Source organism: Aythya fuligula, chromosome 1, assembly GCF_009819795.1.
Source record: "Aythya fuligula isolate bAytFul2 chromosome 1, bAytFul2.pri, whole genome shotgun sequence".
NCBI classification, from domain to species: Eukaryota; Metazoa; Chordata; class Aves; order Anseriformes; family Anatidae; genus Aythya; species Aythya fuligula.
In genome coordinates this window covers 80,931,722-80,950,276 of record NC_045559.1, presented here as the reverse complement: position 1 = coordinate 80,950,276, position 18,555 = coordinate 80,931,722, and the positions used below count along the sequence as shown (strand labels likewise).

Below are 18,555 nucleotides of genomic sequence, written 5' to 3'. Positions count from 1 at the left end.
GGCGGTCTGGGCTGCAGTGACCACACCTTGGTTGAGTTCATAGAATCATAGAATATCCTGAGTTGGAAGGGACCCTTAAGGATCATCAAGTCCAACTCTTGACACCGCACAGGTCTACCCAAAAGTTCAGACCATGTGCCTAAGTGCACAGTCCAATCTCTTCTTAAATTCAGACAGGCTTGGTGCAGTGACCACTTCCCTGGGGAGCCTGTTCCAGTGTGCAACCACCCTCTCTGTGAAGAACCCCCTCCTGACGTCCAGCCTAAATTTCCCCTGCCTCAGCTTAACCCCGTTCCCTCGGGTCCTGTCACTAGTGTTAATGGAGAAAAGGTCTCCTGCCTCTCGACACCCCCTTACGAGGAAGTTGTAGACTGTGATGAGGTCTCCCCTCAGCCTCCTCTTCTCCAGGCTGAACAGGCCCAGTGACCTCAGCCGTTCCTCGTACGTCTTCCCCTCCAGGCCTTTCACCATCTTCGTAGCCCTCCTCTGGACACTCTCCAACAGTTTCATGTCCTTTTTATACTGTGGTGCCCAGAACTGCACACAGTACTCGAGGTGAGGCCGCACCAGCGCAGAGTAGAGCGGGACAATCACCTCCCTTGACCTACTAGCGATGCCGTGCTTGATGCACCCCAGGACACGATTGGCCCTCCTGGCTGCCAGGGCACACTGCTGGCTCATATTCAACTTGCTGTCTACCACGACCCCCAGATCCCTCTCTTCTAGGCTGCTCTCCAGCGTCTCATCGCCCAGTCTGTACGTGCAGCCAGGGTTTCCCCGTCCCAGGTGCAGGACCCGGCACTTGCTCTTATTGAACTTCATGCGGTTGGTGATCGCCCAGCTCTCCAACCTGTCCAGATCCCTCTGTAAGGCCTTTACGCCCTCATTTGAGTCCACAACTCCTCCAAGTTTGGTGTCATCAGCAAACTTGCTCAAAATACCCTCTATTCCTACATCCAGATCGTTTATAAAAATATTGAAAAGTACCGGCCCTAAAATGGAGCCTTGAGGGACCCCACTGGTGACCGCCCGCCAGCCTGACGCAGCCCCATTTACCATAACCCTTTGGGCCCTGCCCGTTAGCCAATTGCTCACCCATCGTATGATGTTTTTATTTAGCTGTATGGTGGACATTTTGTCCAGTAGGATCCTACGGGAAACCGTGTCAAAAGCCTTGCTGAAGTCCAAAAAAATCACATCAGCTGGTTTCCCTTCGTCCACCATACGGGTGATCTTATCATAAAAGGAAATCAGGTTAGTTAGGCAGGACCTACTCTTCACAAACCCATGCTGGCTGGGACCAATGACTGCTTTGTCCCCCAGGTGCGCCTCAATAAGTCCGAGAACCAACTTCTCCATGATTTTACCAGGCACTGACGTGAGACTGACAGGCCTGTAATTGCTAGGGTCTTCTTTCTGACCCTTCTTGAAAATCGGCACATTTGCCAGCTTCCATTTTTCCGGGAGTTTGTGATCTCAGGGAACACGGGCCTGGCAAAGAGCAAAGTCAGGACCCTGAACTTGCGAAGAGCAAACTTCCATCTATTTAGACCTAGTGGATGAGATCCCCGGAACACCATCCTTAGGGACAAAGGAGCTGAAGAGAATTTATAATTTTCTAAGGATATTTTTCTTAAGAGCACAGGAACTTTCCATCCCTCTGTCTAAGAAAGTGAGCAGGGAGGGCAGAAAACCAGGATGGTTGCATAAGGACCTGCTGGTTAAACAGGTTCAAGGAAGAAACGCACAGGCAGTGCCATTGGGCAGGGACATGTGGCCTGGGAAGAGTACTTTTGTTTCCCTGAACCCATAGATGGAAGCTGGTGGAGCAAAGTCCCACCCACTGTAAGTGAAGAGCAGGTTCGAGACCACCTGATGAAACTAAACAAGTACAAGTCTATGGGGCCTGATGTCATGCATCCCAGGGTCCTGAGGGAACTGGCTGATGTAGTTGCCAAGCCTCCCTCCATCATATCTGAAAAGTCCTGGCAGTCGGGTGAGGTCCCTGTTAAATGGAAAAAGGGAAACATCACTCCCATTTTGAAAAAGGGTAAAAAAAGGAAGACTCAGGGAACTACAGACCAGTGAGCCTCACTTCTGTGCCTGGCAAGATCATAGAAAACCTCCTCCTGGAAGCAATGTCAAGGCACATGCGAAACAAAGAGGTGGTCCAAGACAGCCCACATGGCTTCACCAAGGGTAAATTGTATCTGTCCAATTCAGTGGCCTTTTATGATGGAGTTACTGCATCAGTTGACAAAGGAAGACTGACAAATGTCATCTACCTGGATTTCTGCATGGCCTTTGATGTGGTGTTGCATGACATCCTGATCACCAAATTGGAGAGGTTTGGATTTGATGGGCAGACCATTCAGTGGATAAGGAGCTGGCTTGAAGGCTGCACTCCAGAGCGGTGGTCAATGGCTCCATGTCCAAGTGGAGGCCGGTGACAACTGGTGTACCTCAGGGGTCTGTCCTGGGACCGGTACTATTTAATATTTTTATCAACATCATAGACAGTGGGATCGAGTGCACCCTCGGCAAGATCACAGAAGACACCAAGCTGAGTGGTGCAGTCAGTACAACAGAAGGAAGGGATGCCATCCAAAGGGACCTGGACAAACTTGAGAAGTGGGATCATGTGAACCTAATGAGGTTCAACAAGTCCAAGTGCAAGGTGCTGCACCTGGGTCAGCACAATCCCAGATATGAGCACAGTCTGGAAGAAGAACTCATTGAGAGCAGCCCTGCAGAGAAGGCCTTGGGGGTGCTAGTGGTTGAAAAGCTTGACATGAGCCAGCAGTGCACACTTGTAGCCCAGAAGGCCAACTGCACCCTGGGCTGCATCAACAGAGGAGTGGCCAGCAGGTTGAGGGAGGTGATTGTCCCCCTCTGCTCTGCCATTGTGAGGCCCCACCTGGAGTGCTGTGTCCTGGTCTGGGGCCCCCAGCACAAGAAAGATGTTGGTCTGTTAGAGCAGGTCCAGAGGAGGGCTACAAAGATGATCAAGGAGCTGGAGTACCTCTCCTATAAAGAAAGGCTGAGAGAGCTGGGGGTGTTCTGCCTGGAGAAGAGAAGGTTCTGGGGTGACTCCATCTTTCATAAAAAAGATGGAGAGCGACTCCTTGCTCAATCAGATAATGACAGGACAAGGGGGAATGACTTTAAACTAAAATAGGGGAGATTTACATTAGAGATTAACAGGAAATTCTTCACTCAGAGGGTGGTGAGGCACTGGAGCAGGTTGCCCAGAGAAGCTGTGGATGCCCCATCCCTGGAGGTGTTCAAGGCCAGGCTGGATGAGGCCCTGGGCAACCTGATCTAGCGGGTGGCATCCCTGCCCATGTAAGGGAGGTTGGAACTGAATGTTCTTTAAGGTCCTTTCCAACCCAAGCTGTTCTGTGATTTCTCTGGTTTTTCCATGTATAAATATGCCTTAACATTGCCTCTTACCTGGTCGATTATATCCTGGGGAGTCCTGGGTGGAAATCTGGTACATAGGAGATGGCCCGGAGAAGAGATGGGGAGGCTGGGGCTGACCATAGGAGTTCACTGTGGAATGAAGTAAAGCGAACTATTAATGTTCTGGTCAGCTGTCTTGGTCCTGACGGGGTTGCAGCTCAGCCATAAAGCAACCTATTCAAACCTATGGGATACTGAGAAGTTGTTCAGTTGCTGGGTCCTAACCACAAGCTATAGCTTGGTCAAGGATCTCATTTCTTGGCACCTGCAGGAGTTTATCTTATTAGTAAAGATTTTTTTCCCATCAAAAAATGTCAGAAGATGGCTCAATTTATTTTATTTTATTTTTTATTTTGAACTCATTTAGTTCAGTACTAGGCAACATACACCATCACAGTTGTACCAAGACCATGTTACCCTCTGCACTCAGCTCAGCGAGCACCCTCTTACTTTTTGTCAGGTCATTCCTTCTCCAAAGTGGGAGCAAAAGCTTTCTGTTTTACAGCTCCTGCCATCCAGAACAACAAACTCTCAATCTTACCATTACCAAACCAAAACAAATAAAACAAACAAAAACCTCTCCTTCTCTTTTTCCAGGTTAATCTTCTATATGTATTTCTGTCTGGACAGGTAGCCTGTCAGCAGTATGCATCACATAATAATGGTGTGTCTAGGCCATAAACATTGGACATCCTAATTCTTTAAAGTCAGAGGAGACTGAGATGGTGTGGACAGCTCCTGACAGCCCAGCATTGAACTGCTTGGTGCTACACTGACTAGCAAGGTGGCAAGTAATTTAGGATATTCAGAGAACTGCACCTTCATTAACATGGCATTTCAGTTTCCCTCCCAGTTACCTTGGTTCATGGATTGCTCCTGTTTGCCACTGTTCAGGGCACAAGAATCAGAGATTCGAGGGGGCTGCTGCGGGCCGACCAGATGAGGGAGCTGACCAGTCTGGGTAAGGAAGTGATTAAGGGAGTCGCAGAGGTTGGCAATATGGTGTTGATCCAGCGTCCAGTTCTTCCGCTCAGCCTGGCGCAGACTCTCCATCAGCTCTGCAGAGTACAAGAACGGCATCAAAGACAGCACTAACACTGCAGTCTTCCCTGTAAAGAGTTTTTGTTTTCCAGCTCTAAATCTCACCTTCCCCCCACAGACCCAACTTCATCACTTTTAATCGGTAACTGGACACTTAGAGAGCTCCCTTTTAAAGGTGTTGTCTCACTGACTCAGGTAAGGGAGGGAGGGAGGAGCAGAAGGGAAAAAATCTTGGTTAGGTTTCTGACATCTATAAATTAATACCTCCTGCCCAAAATTTCTATGGCATTCAAGTGCTTTAGGGTCTTAATAGAACCCATGAAATAGGACACCTCATTTTACAAATGGAAGAGTTGAGTCACTGAGAAACCAACAAACTTGACAAATGTAAACTGGGTTAAAAAAAAAAAAAAAAAAAATCTGTGCACAGCACTCCTAAATTTTATAGATTACAGTCCCTAGTCACTACGTGACTAGACTGTGTCACTAGGCCAACACTGACCTGAGAATTGGGAGTGCTCAATGCTAGACCAGTTCAGCCGGTTTACCATCTTGAAGCTTTCCTTCAGGGAATCAATGTTGGAGCACCAATCAGGAAATGCTGGAATGAAATGGGTAAGAAATTATTCCAGTGCAGAATACCCTTCCTCTCTATCCCTTGATAAAAAATGACTGTTCGCTCTTCACCAAGGATCCTAATGCTATAGTAGCTAGAAAACATTTTTCTCTTGGAAGACCAGCTGTGATGCTTCCTTTTTCATTTAGCCCGACTTTATACCTCATCCCTAAACAGAATCCCAAGCCCAGCGTGACGGCATCCCTCTTTCCTTCAGTAAGAAGGCAATTTCCGTTTCAGATTTCAATCATAACCGTTTTCACCCTTTTTCTTCTCACTCTGCAGGTACCACTCAGGGAAAGCTCACTTGTGGGATTTCTGTCTGAGGGCACCCCATTGCTCCAGTTTCCCCAGCTGTTCTTTCCATCAGCCCTGACTTACCAAAGCCAGCATTGTTGATTGAAGCCTGTGACTGCTGCTGCTGCTGGTGCTGATGTGGCTGCTGCTGTGGGTGGGAGTGTGGGTGGTGTTGTTGATGCTGGTGGTAGCCTCCATGCTGCATTGGAGGAGGGTGCATGGACATCACTGGTGGAGGGACATAACTTTCACCACCCTGCTGCTTTCCCCCTTGGGACGGGCAACCGTCTGGGGTTGGAGTGTGGAGTGGGGGAGCAGCACCCACTGCTGAGGGACCCTGCTGCTGCTGCTGCTGCTGGTACATGTAGTAGTTGTGGTTGGAGGGTTGCATGTCACCAAGGAGAGAAGAGAAACCTGTGCGGTGAAAGAGGAGGGAGCTTTAAGAGCTGTCTGAATCAGACCTCTGATTAAATTATCCATCTCTAATTTCACACTGCTCATCCTGCTATTTATGAAGCTTTTGGAATGCCCTCTGGAGGCTGCCAACAATTAGCACCTTTATAGTTATGTTCTCACTGTGCTCCAGGTCCTGTTCAGAACAAAAGGCTCTACAAGAAAGCCCCAGCAGAAGTTAACCTTTTAGTACAGTGTTAGGCACTTAAATGCCTTCTTGGATTTTTCCCATATATACCAAGTAACGTGGGCTTTCTGGAAATTTCATGCCCATGTTGTTTTCCTAGAAATGACCACAAGCAAACTTAAACAACAAAACATTTATAAAATAAAGAGGTTGATAAATCTGATTTGCTGGTTCGAAACGCTCCCTTCAGCTCTTATCCTACAAGCAGCATGGTCTGGAACCTTCACAGTTTTTCCTCACACGGATCATTAAAAGTCACACATCCTACTGCTTTTATACACAGAGCACGTGTCAGGGCTCCTTTATTATGGATTCTATAAAATTGATTTTATTACTTTAATTCCTCCCAATTCATTGTGTGTGTCGCTTCTATCCTCTTCCATTTCAGACATAATCTACGTTCAAAAGCATCAGGTGTTCTCCATTCTTCCCCACATCAGGAGCTCCTGCTGCCTCTTATGTCTGCTTCCCCAGTTCATTGTCCCCTTACATCTTGGACTTCTGAGAACAGTCACAGTGAAAGGCCACTAACCTGAGCTATCCATTCCTTACTTGACCATCTGCAAGCAAGCCTCAGTTTTTCACTAGACCCAGAATCAACCCTTAGACCACCCTACTAATTGTAATGGAACAAAAGGGTCAATATTAACATCTTAACTCTAAAATTGCCAGCACAATTTCCTCAAAAACTGCAACTTTTCCTAGACTATCTTACAGCTGAAGAACTGAGAAACAGACCACTGCTAACTTTCACAAAGGCACACAAGTGAGTCAAGGTTCTTCTCTGCATTTTTCTATCTTTCTCATTGTACAACATCTTATACAACAGAGTACTACCAGTAATCTCAAGTGCCAGCATGATGAAAGTAATAAATGTAATAGCTTGTTATTTTACTGAAGCTACAAGTTTCAAGAGGCTCCTCCTGAAAGTAGCAGAGTAGCAAACTCTGCCTGTGCTGTATAACGGCTGACAGCATAAGTGAAATGCTCATCTAATTGAATATTCCTTCCTGCTAGTATTCAGAAGAATGTTTAAGGATAGGGACAGCAAGTGGAGACTTTCCTGAAGTGTTTTCTGCAGAAACACAGGTCTCATCTCATCCCTACAGCGATTCTGCCCTCTGCTGGCTGGTTCCTCAGTCACAGAAATGTGAGCTATGAATGGAGTTGCAGGCTCTTTCTTTCCCACAAAGCTCAATTCTCCAAGGTCTCGTACAAATTCTGCTTTTAAAAGATCTTCACAGTGACGACCTTCCATTCTCTTTTGGGGGAAATTCCACTGCCTAAATGCAACAACCCCCTCCCTCTTACAGTTTCTAGCTTGTCAGATTGTGAATACTTCTCAGACACACTTTTCTTCAGGACTTCATTTCTCTACGCTTCTACCATTTTAGCATTTGCTTTTCTATCAACACAAAGTATTTTTAAATCATAATCCTTTTTATTCTGAGTGAATGAGTGGGGAGCAATAGAGAAGGGGCAGGCAGATTTCTTATCTGCTCCTGGCAGAGCTAATTACAAACCAAGAGCTAATTGCCAAAGAAGGAAAGTCTGTTTGCACAGGCTTCTAAAAGAAGAAAGACCTGAAAGCGTAAGGATAGATCAGCGAACAAGGACTGTGTAGGCAGGTACCTGCCCACCCCATGTGTCACATATTGTTACTCACCGTGCTGAGAGGAAGATGATTTCTCCAGCATGGATTTGTAGAGGTTTCGGAAGGACCAGCTAAGATCCTGGAAATTGATCTCAGAGTAGGAGAACTTGAAGTCATGGTTGGCACTGTACAGCGGGGGTGGCACGTCGGCCCCTTCACGGCCCTGCCCCCCCGCTACAGTAGAGGCAACATCCACAGGTCCTGCAGCCTGCTAAAAGGACCACACGCAACAGAAATAAGGCCTTGGCTTTGTACTAGGTTTTGTAACTTCTGACAGGGATCCAAACACTACCTACAGGTAGAACATGCGCTGCTATCTCCTATCACTTAGCTCTCTCCCAGCAGACCATCCCAAATGCCATTTTCCTTGACAGAAGTTAACCAGCCACCCCCCATAGCACACTGGCTCCAACATCCAACCCGTTCTTAAATGACACTTCCTCCTTATTTTCTGTCTGATTAACTTCTTCCCTTCCTTTTATTTTTCCCTCCCCACACACACACACTTCTTAAGGCTTCTGTCCTCTTCTCCACTGCTCACCTGACTGTAGTTGGCAATGGGGGCAGTGCTCTGGAGTGACAGTTGAGGGGTGGCCTCAGATGGCAAAGAGGCTTCTGTGCTGACTGGAACAGAACCTCGGGGGCTCTTGCTTGCCTCTTGCTCTGGGGAGTCTTGTGGTATCTGTGGAGGGGGAAGAAGGAGAAAAGAAGCCCAAATCAAAAACAGATGGAGAAGTGAAACTGCAGATGGGAAGCCAGCTCCCCCCACTGTTGTTCATGGCTTAGAAAACAGGAGGACTAGGCCTTAATCACCAAAAAGACAGGATAAAGGACTTTAAGCATTATTAACTTAGCTACCGAACAGCAGCAACAGCCACTCAGCAAGATACACGTTAATTCATTCAGTTCTAGCCTTTGTTTCCCCAGTGTGCACACTTTACCCCCAAAATGACAGCATCATCTAGTGCTGGAAGGACTCCTTGGAACAAGAAGGGGGATTCCCCCTCCTGCTCCATGCTGTCAGGAAAGAGTAACACTCACGTCATCATCGGGAGGATGCCGCCTCTTGCGAGATATATCTGGACACGTATCTATTGTCCAATATGAGCCCTGGAAAGAAGACCCAGTGGTGAATTATTGCAGTATTAAATCCGGGTGCTTCCTGCAGCAGGGATTTACTGCCTCAAAAAATGCCGCATTTACTAAACATTAGGACCACCTGGACCACCCTGAGTATCAGACAACTAAGGCCTGGGTGCTGGAAACAGAGGTTGCTCTCTTGCATCGTGTTGTACTGAACAATGAGGTATGGTGGGTGCTACAGGTGGAAGGCAGGATGCTTTACGTTTCCATCACTTTGAGACATGACAACAAGAAGAGCAAAAGATGTTTTAGACCCGAGACAGACCAACTCTTTTGGGCCTGTACGCCCCCCGTCAGTACCTTCCTCACAGCATGTTATTTTTAATTGACTAATGAGGACCAGCTCAGTGTTCAGACTGGGCAGAAAGAACGAGAAGGATCCCTTTTACCATGCTTGTGAGATTTCACTTGAAGTACTGTGCCCTCTTGGGGGCCTCCCAGGCAAGACAGACACTGACATACAGGAATACATCCAACGGAGGAGCACCATGTTGGCTAGGGGACTAAAATACACCACATACAAGCAGTTCACACAGACAGATCTGTTTAGGCTGGAGAAGAGAAGGCTAAGGAAATCCAACCACTGTCTTAAACTATGTGATGAAATTTTAAGATGACAAAACCCAAACTCTTCTCAGATATGCATAGAATAAGATGCAACAAACACGAGTTATATCAAGAGGAATTCCAATCAGATATAAATGATGGTGGTGCATTGCTTAAACAAGTGCCCATCAAAGGCCTGAACAACCCAATCGTGTCCTGTCTGATAAGCTGGGAGGCGGGGGAAGAGTGGTGTTTGACCTCCTGTGGTCCCTTTCAACCTGAAATAGACTATAATTATGTCAGCTTTTTGTTTTCTGAAGCAGCATACACAGAACTCTAGGGTGTGATTTAACTTATTTTGACCTCCAGTTGAACCTGAATAATCAGTGACAAGCAGAGGATGGGTTATCATTACAAACCCAGCCCAAAATGTCAATGAGCACCTTCAAACACGTACTCTGAAGTCAGGATGGGTTCCCTGGAATAAGCCATATAATCAATAGCATTTTGAGCAGTGGTCTCCAGAGACCTTACTTCAATTTTTAGATGCCAACTGAGCATCACCTAGTCCTTCAAATATAACCTGAAAAGGCCTGCACAAAGGCCTGGCAACTTTAGGATGCTGAGGGATGGAAGAAAGTTAAAATAAATCAATAAAATAAAAGCTTTCTGTCTAAATGCATAGTTTCTCATCCGCACCATCTTCTTCTGCTTGTTTCTTTTGTAAAAGTAACAATATCTGCTTGCCATGTCTTGGTTTTGCTAGCAACTCTCCTTTACAGTTGTTACGTACTAACAAGACTTTATCAGCCTTTACTAACACAACAAATTAATAAAATCATGACTGCTACTTGTAACTGGTTTCTACAGATCTGAACTACCTGATCATGACATTTTTTTCCCTCAATGCCAAATTGTCTGCAGTCTACATAAGTAGTTCTGCTCTCACTTCCCTGGATCTTGCCTCCATGAACCATGATGTCATGTCATAATCCTGCCATGCACCACCAGCCACTAAAATCTTTCGTAACAGAACAGGTTGGACCAGACCCACACTTAACAAATATAGATGAAGAAAAATAAGAAACAAAACTGAAAAAGTACACTTAACACTATTCCTTTTCCATTATCTTTAAAGTTAACAGAAGATCACAGATAAGAAAAAAGTGCTAAAACCATTTAGGCCCTTTTACAGGTTCCCTTTAAGCAAATGCTTCTGTAGCCAAGTGCAGCAGTAAATCTTACTACTGCTTCCATTTCTGCCTGCACTTTAGGTTTCAAATTCCAGTCATGAGTTAGAAAGAGCAACCCCTGCTTATTCCTTGCAGTTTAAAATGTCTTGCCCAGGAGCGTGCAGATTTCTTACCTTCCCAGGATCATCCCTTGGTCGAGGCACTTTTCGAAAACACTTATTCAGAGAGAGGTTATGACGAATCGAGTTCTGAAGAGAAATTGAGAGGTACAGGTAAGTGCTACAACAAAAACGTACAGCCTTCTGTGTATGCTCAGGTGTGGGTAGAGAAAACGGAAGGGAAGCGTATACTCAAAAGCCAAACCTCACTACATATACCCACCATGCAGCAGAACAGAAGCTTAGGAAAGGAGAGGAATAGAATAGGCTGAGTAACTGGGGCTGAACCACCTATACAAATACAAAAGGTACAGTGAAAATAGTATCAGCGTGATGCAGAGACTGGCAGTAACGTGGGTTTTGTGGGTTCTTTTTGTTGGTGGTGTTTTTTTTTTGTGGTGATTTTCTTCCCTCTTTTCCCCAGGATTCTTTGTAAGGGCCACCACGTACACGCAACAAAAATCTGAGAAAAAAATGGGACCTCTGTCTCTCTTCATTTCTTCCAAATGGTCAACTTAATTTCACATCTGTTTCTCTTCATTTTGCTCAGTGAGCACATTTGGCACAGAACTAAGAAAATAACATCCATTTATTAGACGGAAAGGGCACTTTAGCTATGGAAGTCCTTACCTTCCAACCAATACCAGCATTTTTGTAGTAGGGAAAATTGTCACAGATCCAACGATAGATCTCACTGAGTGTCATCTTCTTGGCAGGCGACGAGTTGATTGCATACGTGATCAGAGTGGCATAGCTGTAACGTGGCTTCCCATCTTGATGCACTGCAGCCTCATCCTTACTCAGAGTAGCATTGGGATCAGTTGGTGAGCCTGGAGGACACTTTCGGGCAGCCCCTGGAGGCCCTGCTTGTGAGGAACCCCCCAGTTTTTCAATAGTAGCTCTTAAAGTAAGCTGTGGGAGCCAGTCAATGGAGGTGAGGCTGCTTTCCAGGTCAGAGGCCATGGTGCTGGAAGCAGGTGTATCTGTGAGAAGAACAAAAAGCACAATGAGAACTCCTCATATACAAACAAGGTAAACCGTAACAACAGAAATATCCGTTTGCATTCCCCTTCTCTACTTCTTCCCCTATCACAAAATACCTGAGTGAAGATCATCCTGCTTTGCATACATTATTCAGACAGATATAATCATCCAAAAAGGCCTACCACTACGTCTCCAGGAGGACCATTCTTGCTAGGACAGCACTGATGATAATTTTGCTAGGACAGCCTTATCCAGAGCATCCCAACTGTTCTCAGGTAAAGAGCCAAGATCTATTCAAAGGACAGGGACCCTCTTCAGCAGCTGCATCACATTCATTCCTTTACTACCTAAGTAATATAACCTTGAGGCCTTCACCAAGATTAGCTGTAATACAGTAGGTTTGTCGTGTCATGTAAGAGGAAGATCGTGGCTAAAAGGGAATACCCACTCATTCACACCATATCCAAACCACAATGGATCTGATGATCTAATTAAGATCATCTGGAAAAGTCAGGACTGTGACTATCTTAATTTGGGGAGAAATTAATTTCTCTCTAAGGCCCACTCTGTCTTTTTGCATCAGGTGACATTATAATTAATCCTATTCCTTAGGGCTAGGATTACATATCTCATTTTAAAACACCAAGATCATGCATAATACTATATATAGATAATTACATCTACCATGTCGAGGTGGAACAGACTATATAAAGCTTGTAATAGTTAAAGCTTTGCCTACCATAACCCATTTTTCCTAAACATACATACAATTTTGATTGTATTAAATCTTGCTGAATTCACGAAATAACAAGCAAATATTTTGCCCAAATCTGAGACATGAGAAAAACTGACTTATCCAAGCTCACACTACAAATTTGCCACAGGGCAGAAACAGACTCGGGATCTTTCTTTTCATAAATATTACATATTCCCCCCCAACCCCCCCAAAAAAAATTAAAACACACCTGTCCAACATGACTAGCACTTGTAGCCAGGGTTTCCTACTTAAATATTTTATAGGAATAAAATATTTAATAGCATAAACACGGATGAACTTGTACACAGCACGAAAAGCTTATATGCTGCCTTTTGAAGTAGTCAGGGCATCAGAAAGATCATTATTCTTACTTGCAATTAGAAGCATCATTCGTTTGGACTGAGGTAGTTTCCATGGTCACAACCTGCACTGCTCTGCACTTAATCATTGAACAAAAATAAAAATAAAATTTTGAAGGGCTGCAAGTTCTGCATCTTTCATTTTGGAAATTAATCTCTGTGGAGAATTCAATGATACCACCCCGTATCTCGCTAGTACATACAAAAGTTAAATGCCTAAAGACATGCACACGCTTTTGTACATGCTCACGTAACAAATTAACTACATGCCTACATGTCAGAGAGCACAGACTAGTGTGAACACGCACTGCTTCGGAGAGATTCACCAGTCAACACCCCCCACACAAGTCCATCACTCATCTGAGCAGATCAGATGAGAAAGGGAGACGCACAAATAGATATTCATTCATTAGAGTATCTGAGTACTCATGCAGAGTATGATACAATACTCTGGTGGAGCATTACAGACACTCATTCTAAAAATAGGCATTTTACAATAACGCAGTGGATGCACCCAGCATTTTGACACAGAAGCTCCCCACTCTGCCCCACAACCACGTGTGTTACACAGAACCACAGAGTGGTTATTGCTGGAAGGGGCCTCTGGAGGCCATCTGGTCCAAGCCCCCTGCTCAAGCAGGGACACCCAGAGCACGCTGCCCAGGATCATGTCCAGACAACTTTTGAAGATCTCCAAGGAGGGAGCCTCCACCACCCCTCTGGGCAACCTGTTCCAGTGCTCCATCACCTGCACAGTGGCAAAGTGTTTCCTGATGTGTAGAGGGAACTTCCTGTGTTCCAGTTTGTGCTCATTGACTCTTGTCCTGGCACTGAGCACTACTGAAAAGAGCCTGGCTCCACCTTCTTTGCACCCTTCCATCAGGTATCTATAGGCATTGCTAAGATCCCCCTGAGCCTCCTCTTCTGCACGCTGAACAGTCACAGGTCTCTTGGCCTCTCCCCATAGGAGGGGTGCTCAGTCCCTTGATCATCCTGGTAGCCCTCTGTGGGGCTCTTTCTGTATTCAAACATTTCTCTTGTTTTGGGAAGCCCAGAACTGGACACAGTGCTCCAGGTGTGGCCTCACCAGTGCTGAGCAGAGGGGAGGGATCACCTCTCTTGACCTGCTGGTGGTATTTTGCTTAATGCAGCCAATTAGCTGTCGTAGCAGCAATGACATATGGTTGACTCATGTTCAACTTGGTGTCTACCGGGATTCCTCGGTCCTTTTCAGCAGAGGTGCTTTCCATCTGAGCGTCCCCAGTACGTACTGGTGCCTGGGGTTGTTCCTCCCCAGATGGAGGACTTTGCACTTTTGAACATGATGAACTTCATGAGGTTCTTGTCAGCCCACCTCTCTAACCTGTCAAGATCCCCCTGCACGGCTGTGCAGCCCTCTGGTGAGTCAACCACTCCCCCCAGTTCTGTGTCATCACCACCTCACCCAGATCATTAATTAAAACGTGAAGCAGGACTGCACCCAGTATTGCCCTCTGGGCTTCATTGGCAGCTGCTGGTCTCCAACCAGACTTTGCACCACTGACCACTACCTTCAAAGCCCAGCCATTCGGCCAGTTGTTGACCCACCTCACACTTCTGCACCGATGTGCCCTCACAGTACAGAGGAATGCACAAAGCCTACACCCCGACACGATCCTACACACCAAACCTTTCGTTTTCGTGCACATTTTCATGCGTACATGACACCTTTCAGGCCCGGGCCACCTACACAGCACACCAACAAAACCCGCAAGCAGCTGCGCCAGCACGCGGGGCTGAGGAAACACCTCCCAGCGTCACCACTCACGCCCCGGCGCCTGCATGGATTGAAAAGTAAAATTGCACCACTGCAGTATCTGTAGTGGGTGGAAACATTTCTCTGCCTGTGGAGGAAAGGAAAAGCCCAACTGCTACCAACTTATCTATCTGCTCATCTGCCACAGATGACAGCGATGACTGCTTGCTCTGCAGCTGAGTGATCAGAGCTGCAGAAGGCTTCACACCATGCAGCCTGCTAAAGTTACTGCTTATTGAACGTAGATAGTTCAACCAAGAGGGGCCAATCTCAGGCATTTTTAAAAAACAGAAAGCAGCATTATTCCTTTCCAAATCACCCAAGGGTAAAGCAACAATACATTTTTACACAGCTTTGGGCACACGGACAAAGGCTGCTGGGACTGCTGACATCGAACGGAAACACAGCGAGACCTGCACGGTAACTTCACTTGGACAGCCCTCACTAACAAGTATTAGTTTGATCAACCTGGGAGGAAACAAACATGAACTGATGTCAGATGAATGTTGAATTTTCTAAGTGTGCCTCATAAAGATTTCAATTTTTCACAATGCAATCGGAGAACACATGATCTTATCATATGCATTAATTCAGAAATATCAGTTGTGCTAACAATACAAATCAAAAGTAAAATAGTTACAAGTTACAGCTAACACCTCCTTTCTTAAACACATATCAAGAAAATTAAGCTACTAAAACCTATAACATATTGAGATACCAAAATGAAAGAAAAAAAAAATATGGAACAACACAAAACACTGCAGTTTTCTTAAAGATTCAGATTTGCCCAGCTTGTATCAGTAGAGCATTTAGCTCTACTTCACTGGCTATGAAGTAAAATGCGAAGTTGATACCAACACACCAACTCTCAAACGTACAAGCACTACTGTATTTGTGTAAAATATCTGTCAGGGAGACAAGCAAGGTTAGAATTGGGTCCCATCACTTTCACACTAAGAATCTGTTTGTTTTTTTTTTTCCCATTCTCTGGTTTATAAAACATTTTAACAAGAAAACAAAATCCTTAAACTTTAACTATATATATAATTAAATATATATGTATGTTAATATATGTATGCATATGCACTAACCAACCCATATTGAAACAACTACTTCTCAGTAAAATCCAGCAGCTCTTTAAGAATACATACGCCAGACAGTAATTCTGGACAGAAAGACTTTTAGACATGAAAGCAATCACCTGTGATATTTCAAGGCAGTGGAATAAGACTGTTTTTCCAAGCTTAAACTTTATCATATTGCCGGAATTATAAATCTGTATCCTGGCAGTAAAGGATCTGTAGCATTCGTGCACAGTCAAACCCTCAGGTACGGTGGCAGTTCCAGAACAATGTTGACACAAAAATAATTTGGTATAATTTGTTACTAAATTACTGTAACAGTAGTACTTGCTATTATTTGTGCTGTGTATTTTCATTCATCTGATCCAAGCCGTACACCAGCTTGACACTACTTAATGGTACAGCACAACACCGCTACAGCCAAACGTCAGCAGCTGATGGTTCTTTCATCTTCCCCTTCCCAGTTCATTGCCTGACAATTCTTCTTTCAAATTCCTTTTTTATAATCCCACTCAAAGAGAGAAAAAAAAAAAAAAAAAAAAAAACAACAACTAGTGACTAACAAACATACTGAACCAAACAAGGGTGTTTAAAAAAAAAAATCCTACCATATTAGCAAGACAGATTTAACTCCAAATAAATAAAAAGACAGTTAAGGACCAGAATTCATCATCTCCCATTTTGCATGTACAGAAGTAAATGTTATCGGTTTATATATTTGGTTGACTTTAAAAAATCAGCTGTAAGGTAGCCAGTCATAACCACCATCAGCAGCTGGAAACTGACTGCACAGTCTGCACTCCTCAAGTACTAACTAGTTCCAGCACAAGACCAAGTCAAGACAGATCAGAGATACAGAAACGACAGCCAAGCACCAACTCAGATCTGCAGCTAAATACACAAGAACCTGTCTGATTCATAAGGAAGACCTATTAAAGAAAATCCTAGCACAGAATACCTGTTAAAAACCATTAATTCCCTCAGGACTAGTAACACTTCACTGCAGCACTCCAGGAAAGCTACTGCCTTACTGTGAGTATCTGCAGCTCACAAACTGAACCTCAGGTTGAAAACGTAAGCCAGCTTTCTGTCTGTCAGATTGTACCATACCTGCTGCTGGACTGCAGAAATGTGTACTGTGCCTACCCTGCTGTTTTGCAAAAGCTTGTTCTTAGTCAGCCCTTACCTTGTGCCACTACTACTTACGTATCAGGAACGGAAGAAAGATCTGAACAGTGAGGAACAACACTCTGAGGGGCAACACTGTGCGCAATCACTTAACATTTATAACCTGAAATACTCTCTAAGGCAGGGCCCAAAGGCTGTCCATTCAGTAGAGGGTGAAGCAATGAATGAAACTACACCATACACAGCCTATAGATAATGCATATTCTACAACAGATCTGTGGATTTACTTTCTAAATTTACTTTTCACTGTTGCTTTATTTTTCTTCCTCCTGCTATTCTAATCCAATGAAACACTGCTGGTGAAACACTCAAAGGACACTCAATCTAATTTTCTCAACATAAACTTTGAGAAGGAAGATACACAAAACAGACTACCAAGTAGTGAGACACATTGCTGCAGAACACCTGTAAAAATAAGATCATTTCTACTGAGGTGCCTGAAGCACAGATCCAATGCTGACAGTATGCATCTAATATAGTCTGACATAAACCTCACTTCTGGGGTATTTAGCAAACAAATAAACATCATCATGAGGAAAAGAAAAAAAAAAAGAACTTGACCACTGAAACAGAAAGGTGAGCAGGATGCCAATTAGACTAAACTGCCTCAGAAACTAAGGAAGAAAGTAACGCATAAGAATGCATGAGAAAACAGCTTTTACTTTGACAAAAAAAATAAAAAATGTACTTTATCAATGTTACTAAGGAGCTGGAGATTATCAAGGGGCTGGAGCGCCTCTCCTATGAAGACAGGCTGAGGGAGCTGGGGTTGTTCAGCCTGGAGAAGAGAAGGCTCTGGGGAGACCTTACAGCGGCCTGCCAGTGCCTAAAGGGGGCCTGCAGGAGAGCTGGGGAGGGACTCTGTGTCAGGGGGTGTAGGGACAGGACAAGGGGGAATGGCTTTAAACTAAAAGAGGAGAGATTTAGATTAGATATAAGGAAGAAGTTCTTCACTCAGAGGGCGGTGAGGCCCTGGCACAGGTTGCCCAGAGAAGCTGTGGATGCCCCATCCCTGGAGGTGCTCAAGGCCAGGCTGGATGGGGCTTTGGGCAACCTGGGCTGGTGGGAGCTGTCCCTGCCCATGGCAGGGGGGGTGAAACTGGATGATCACAGAATCACAGAATTTTCTAGGTTGGAAGAGACCTCAAGATCATCGAGTCCAACCTCTGACCTAACGCTAACAGTCCCCACTAAACCATATCCCTAAGCTCTACATCTAAACGTCTTTTGAAGACTTCCAGGGATGGTGACTCCACCACTTCCCTGGGCAGCCTGTTCCAGTGCCTCACAACCCTTTCAGTGAAGAAGTTCTTCCTAACATCTAACCTAAAACTCCCCTGGCTCAACTTAAGCCCATTCCCCCTCATCCTGTCACCAGGCACGTGGTGACAGGTGGATCTTTAGGGTCTTTTCCAACCCAAATCATTCTATGATTGTTCATAAATGAAACTTAACCTGGAAGAACTGGCAGGGGTTGTGTTATTATATTAGCAGGCAAAAATGAAAGCATTGCAGTTAGAAAGCACACTTCTGTTTGCAGTATCTATAAAAGGAGGAAAGCAGTCCCTGTGGCAAAGAGGTAGCAGAAATCATCATACCCTAGAACCACCCTTCTCTTCGTTGGGAGCAGTATAACAAGC

General features: G+C 45.0%; 1 protein-coding gene across 2 annotated transcripts in view; it reads right to left on the bottom strand.

Moving 5' to 3' along the window:
- Positions 1-18,555, bottom strand: part of FOXJ2 (forkhead box J2) — a 31,528-nt gene that overhangs the window by 3,535 nt on the left and 9,438 nt on the right. The window contains exons 2-10 of one of the 2 annotated variants that reach the window (XM_032199380.1): positions 11,381-11,733; positions 10,766-10,840; positions 8,752-8,820; positions 8,252-8,392; positions 7,723-7,921; positions 5,501-5,830; positions 5,006-5,104; positions 4,320-4,520; positions 3,454-3,552 (exon numbers count right to left, since the gene is read on the bottom strand). In XM_032199380.1, the coding sequence (XP_032055271.1) occupies positions 3,454-3,552; positions 4,320-4,520; positions 5,006-5,104; positions 5,501-5,830; positions 7,723-7,921; positions 8,252-8,392; positions 8,752-8,820; positions 10,766-10,840; positions 11,381-11,713 (1,546 nt within the window). In that variant the 5' untranslated portion in view covers positions 11,714-11,733. The remainder of the gene's footprint in view (positions 1-3,453; positions 3,553-4,319; positions 4,521-5,005; positions 5,105-5,500; positions 5,831-7,722; positions 7,922-8,251; positions 8,393-8,751; positions 8,821-10,765; positions 10,841-11,380; positions 11,734-18,555) is intronic. The other variant, XM_032199390.1, reaches the window with a different exon arrangement.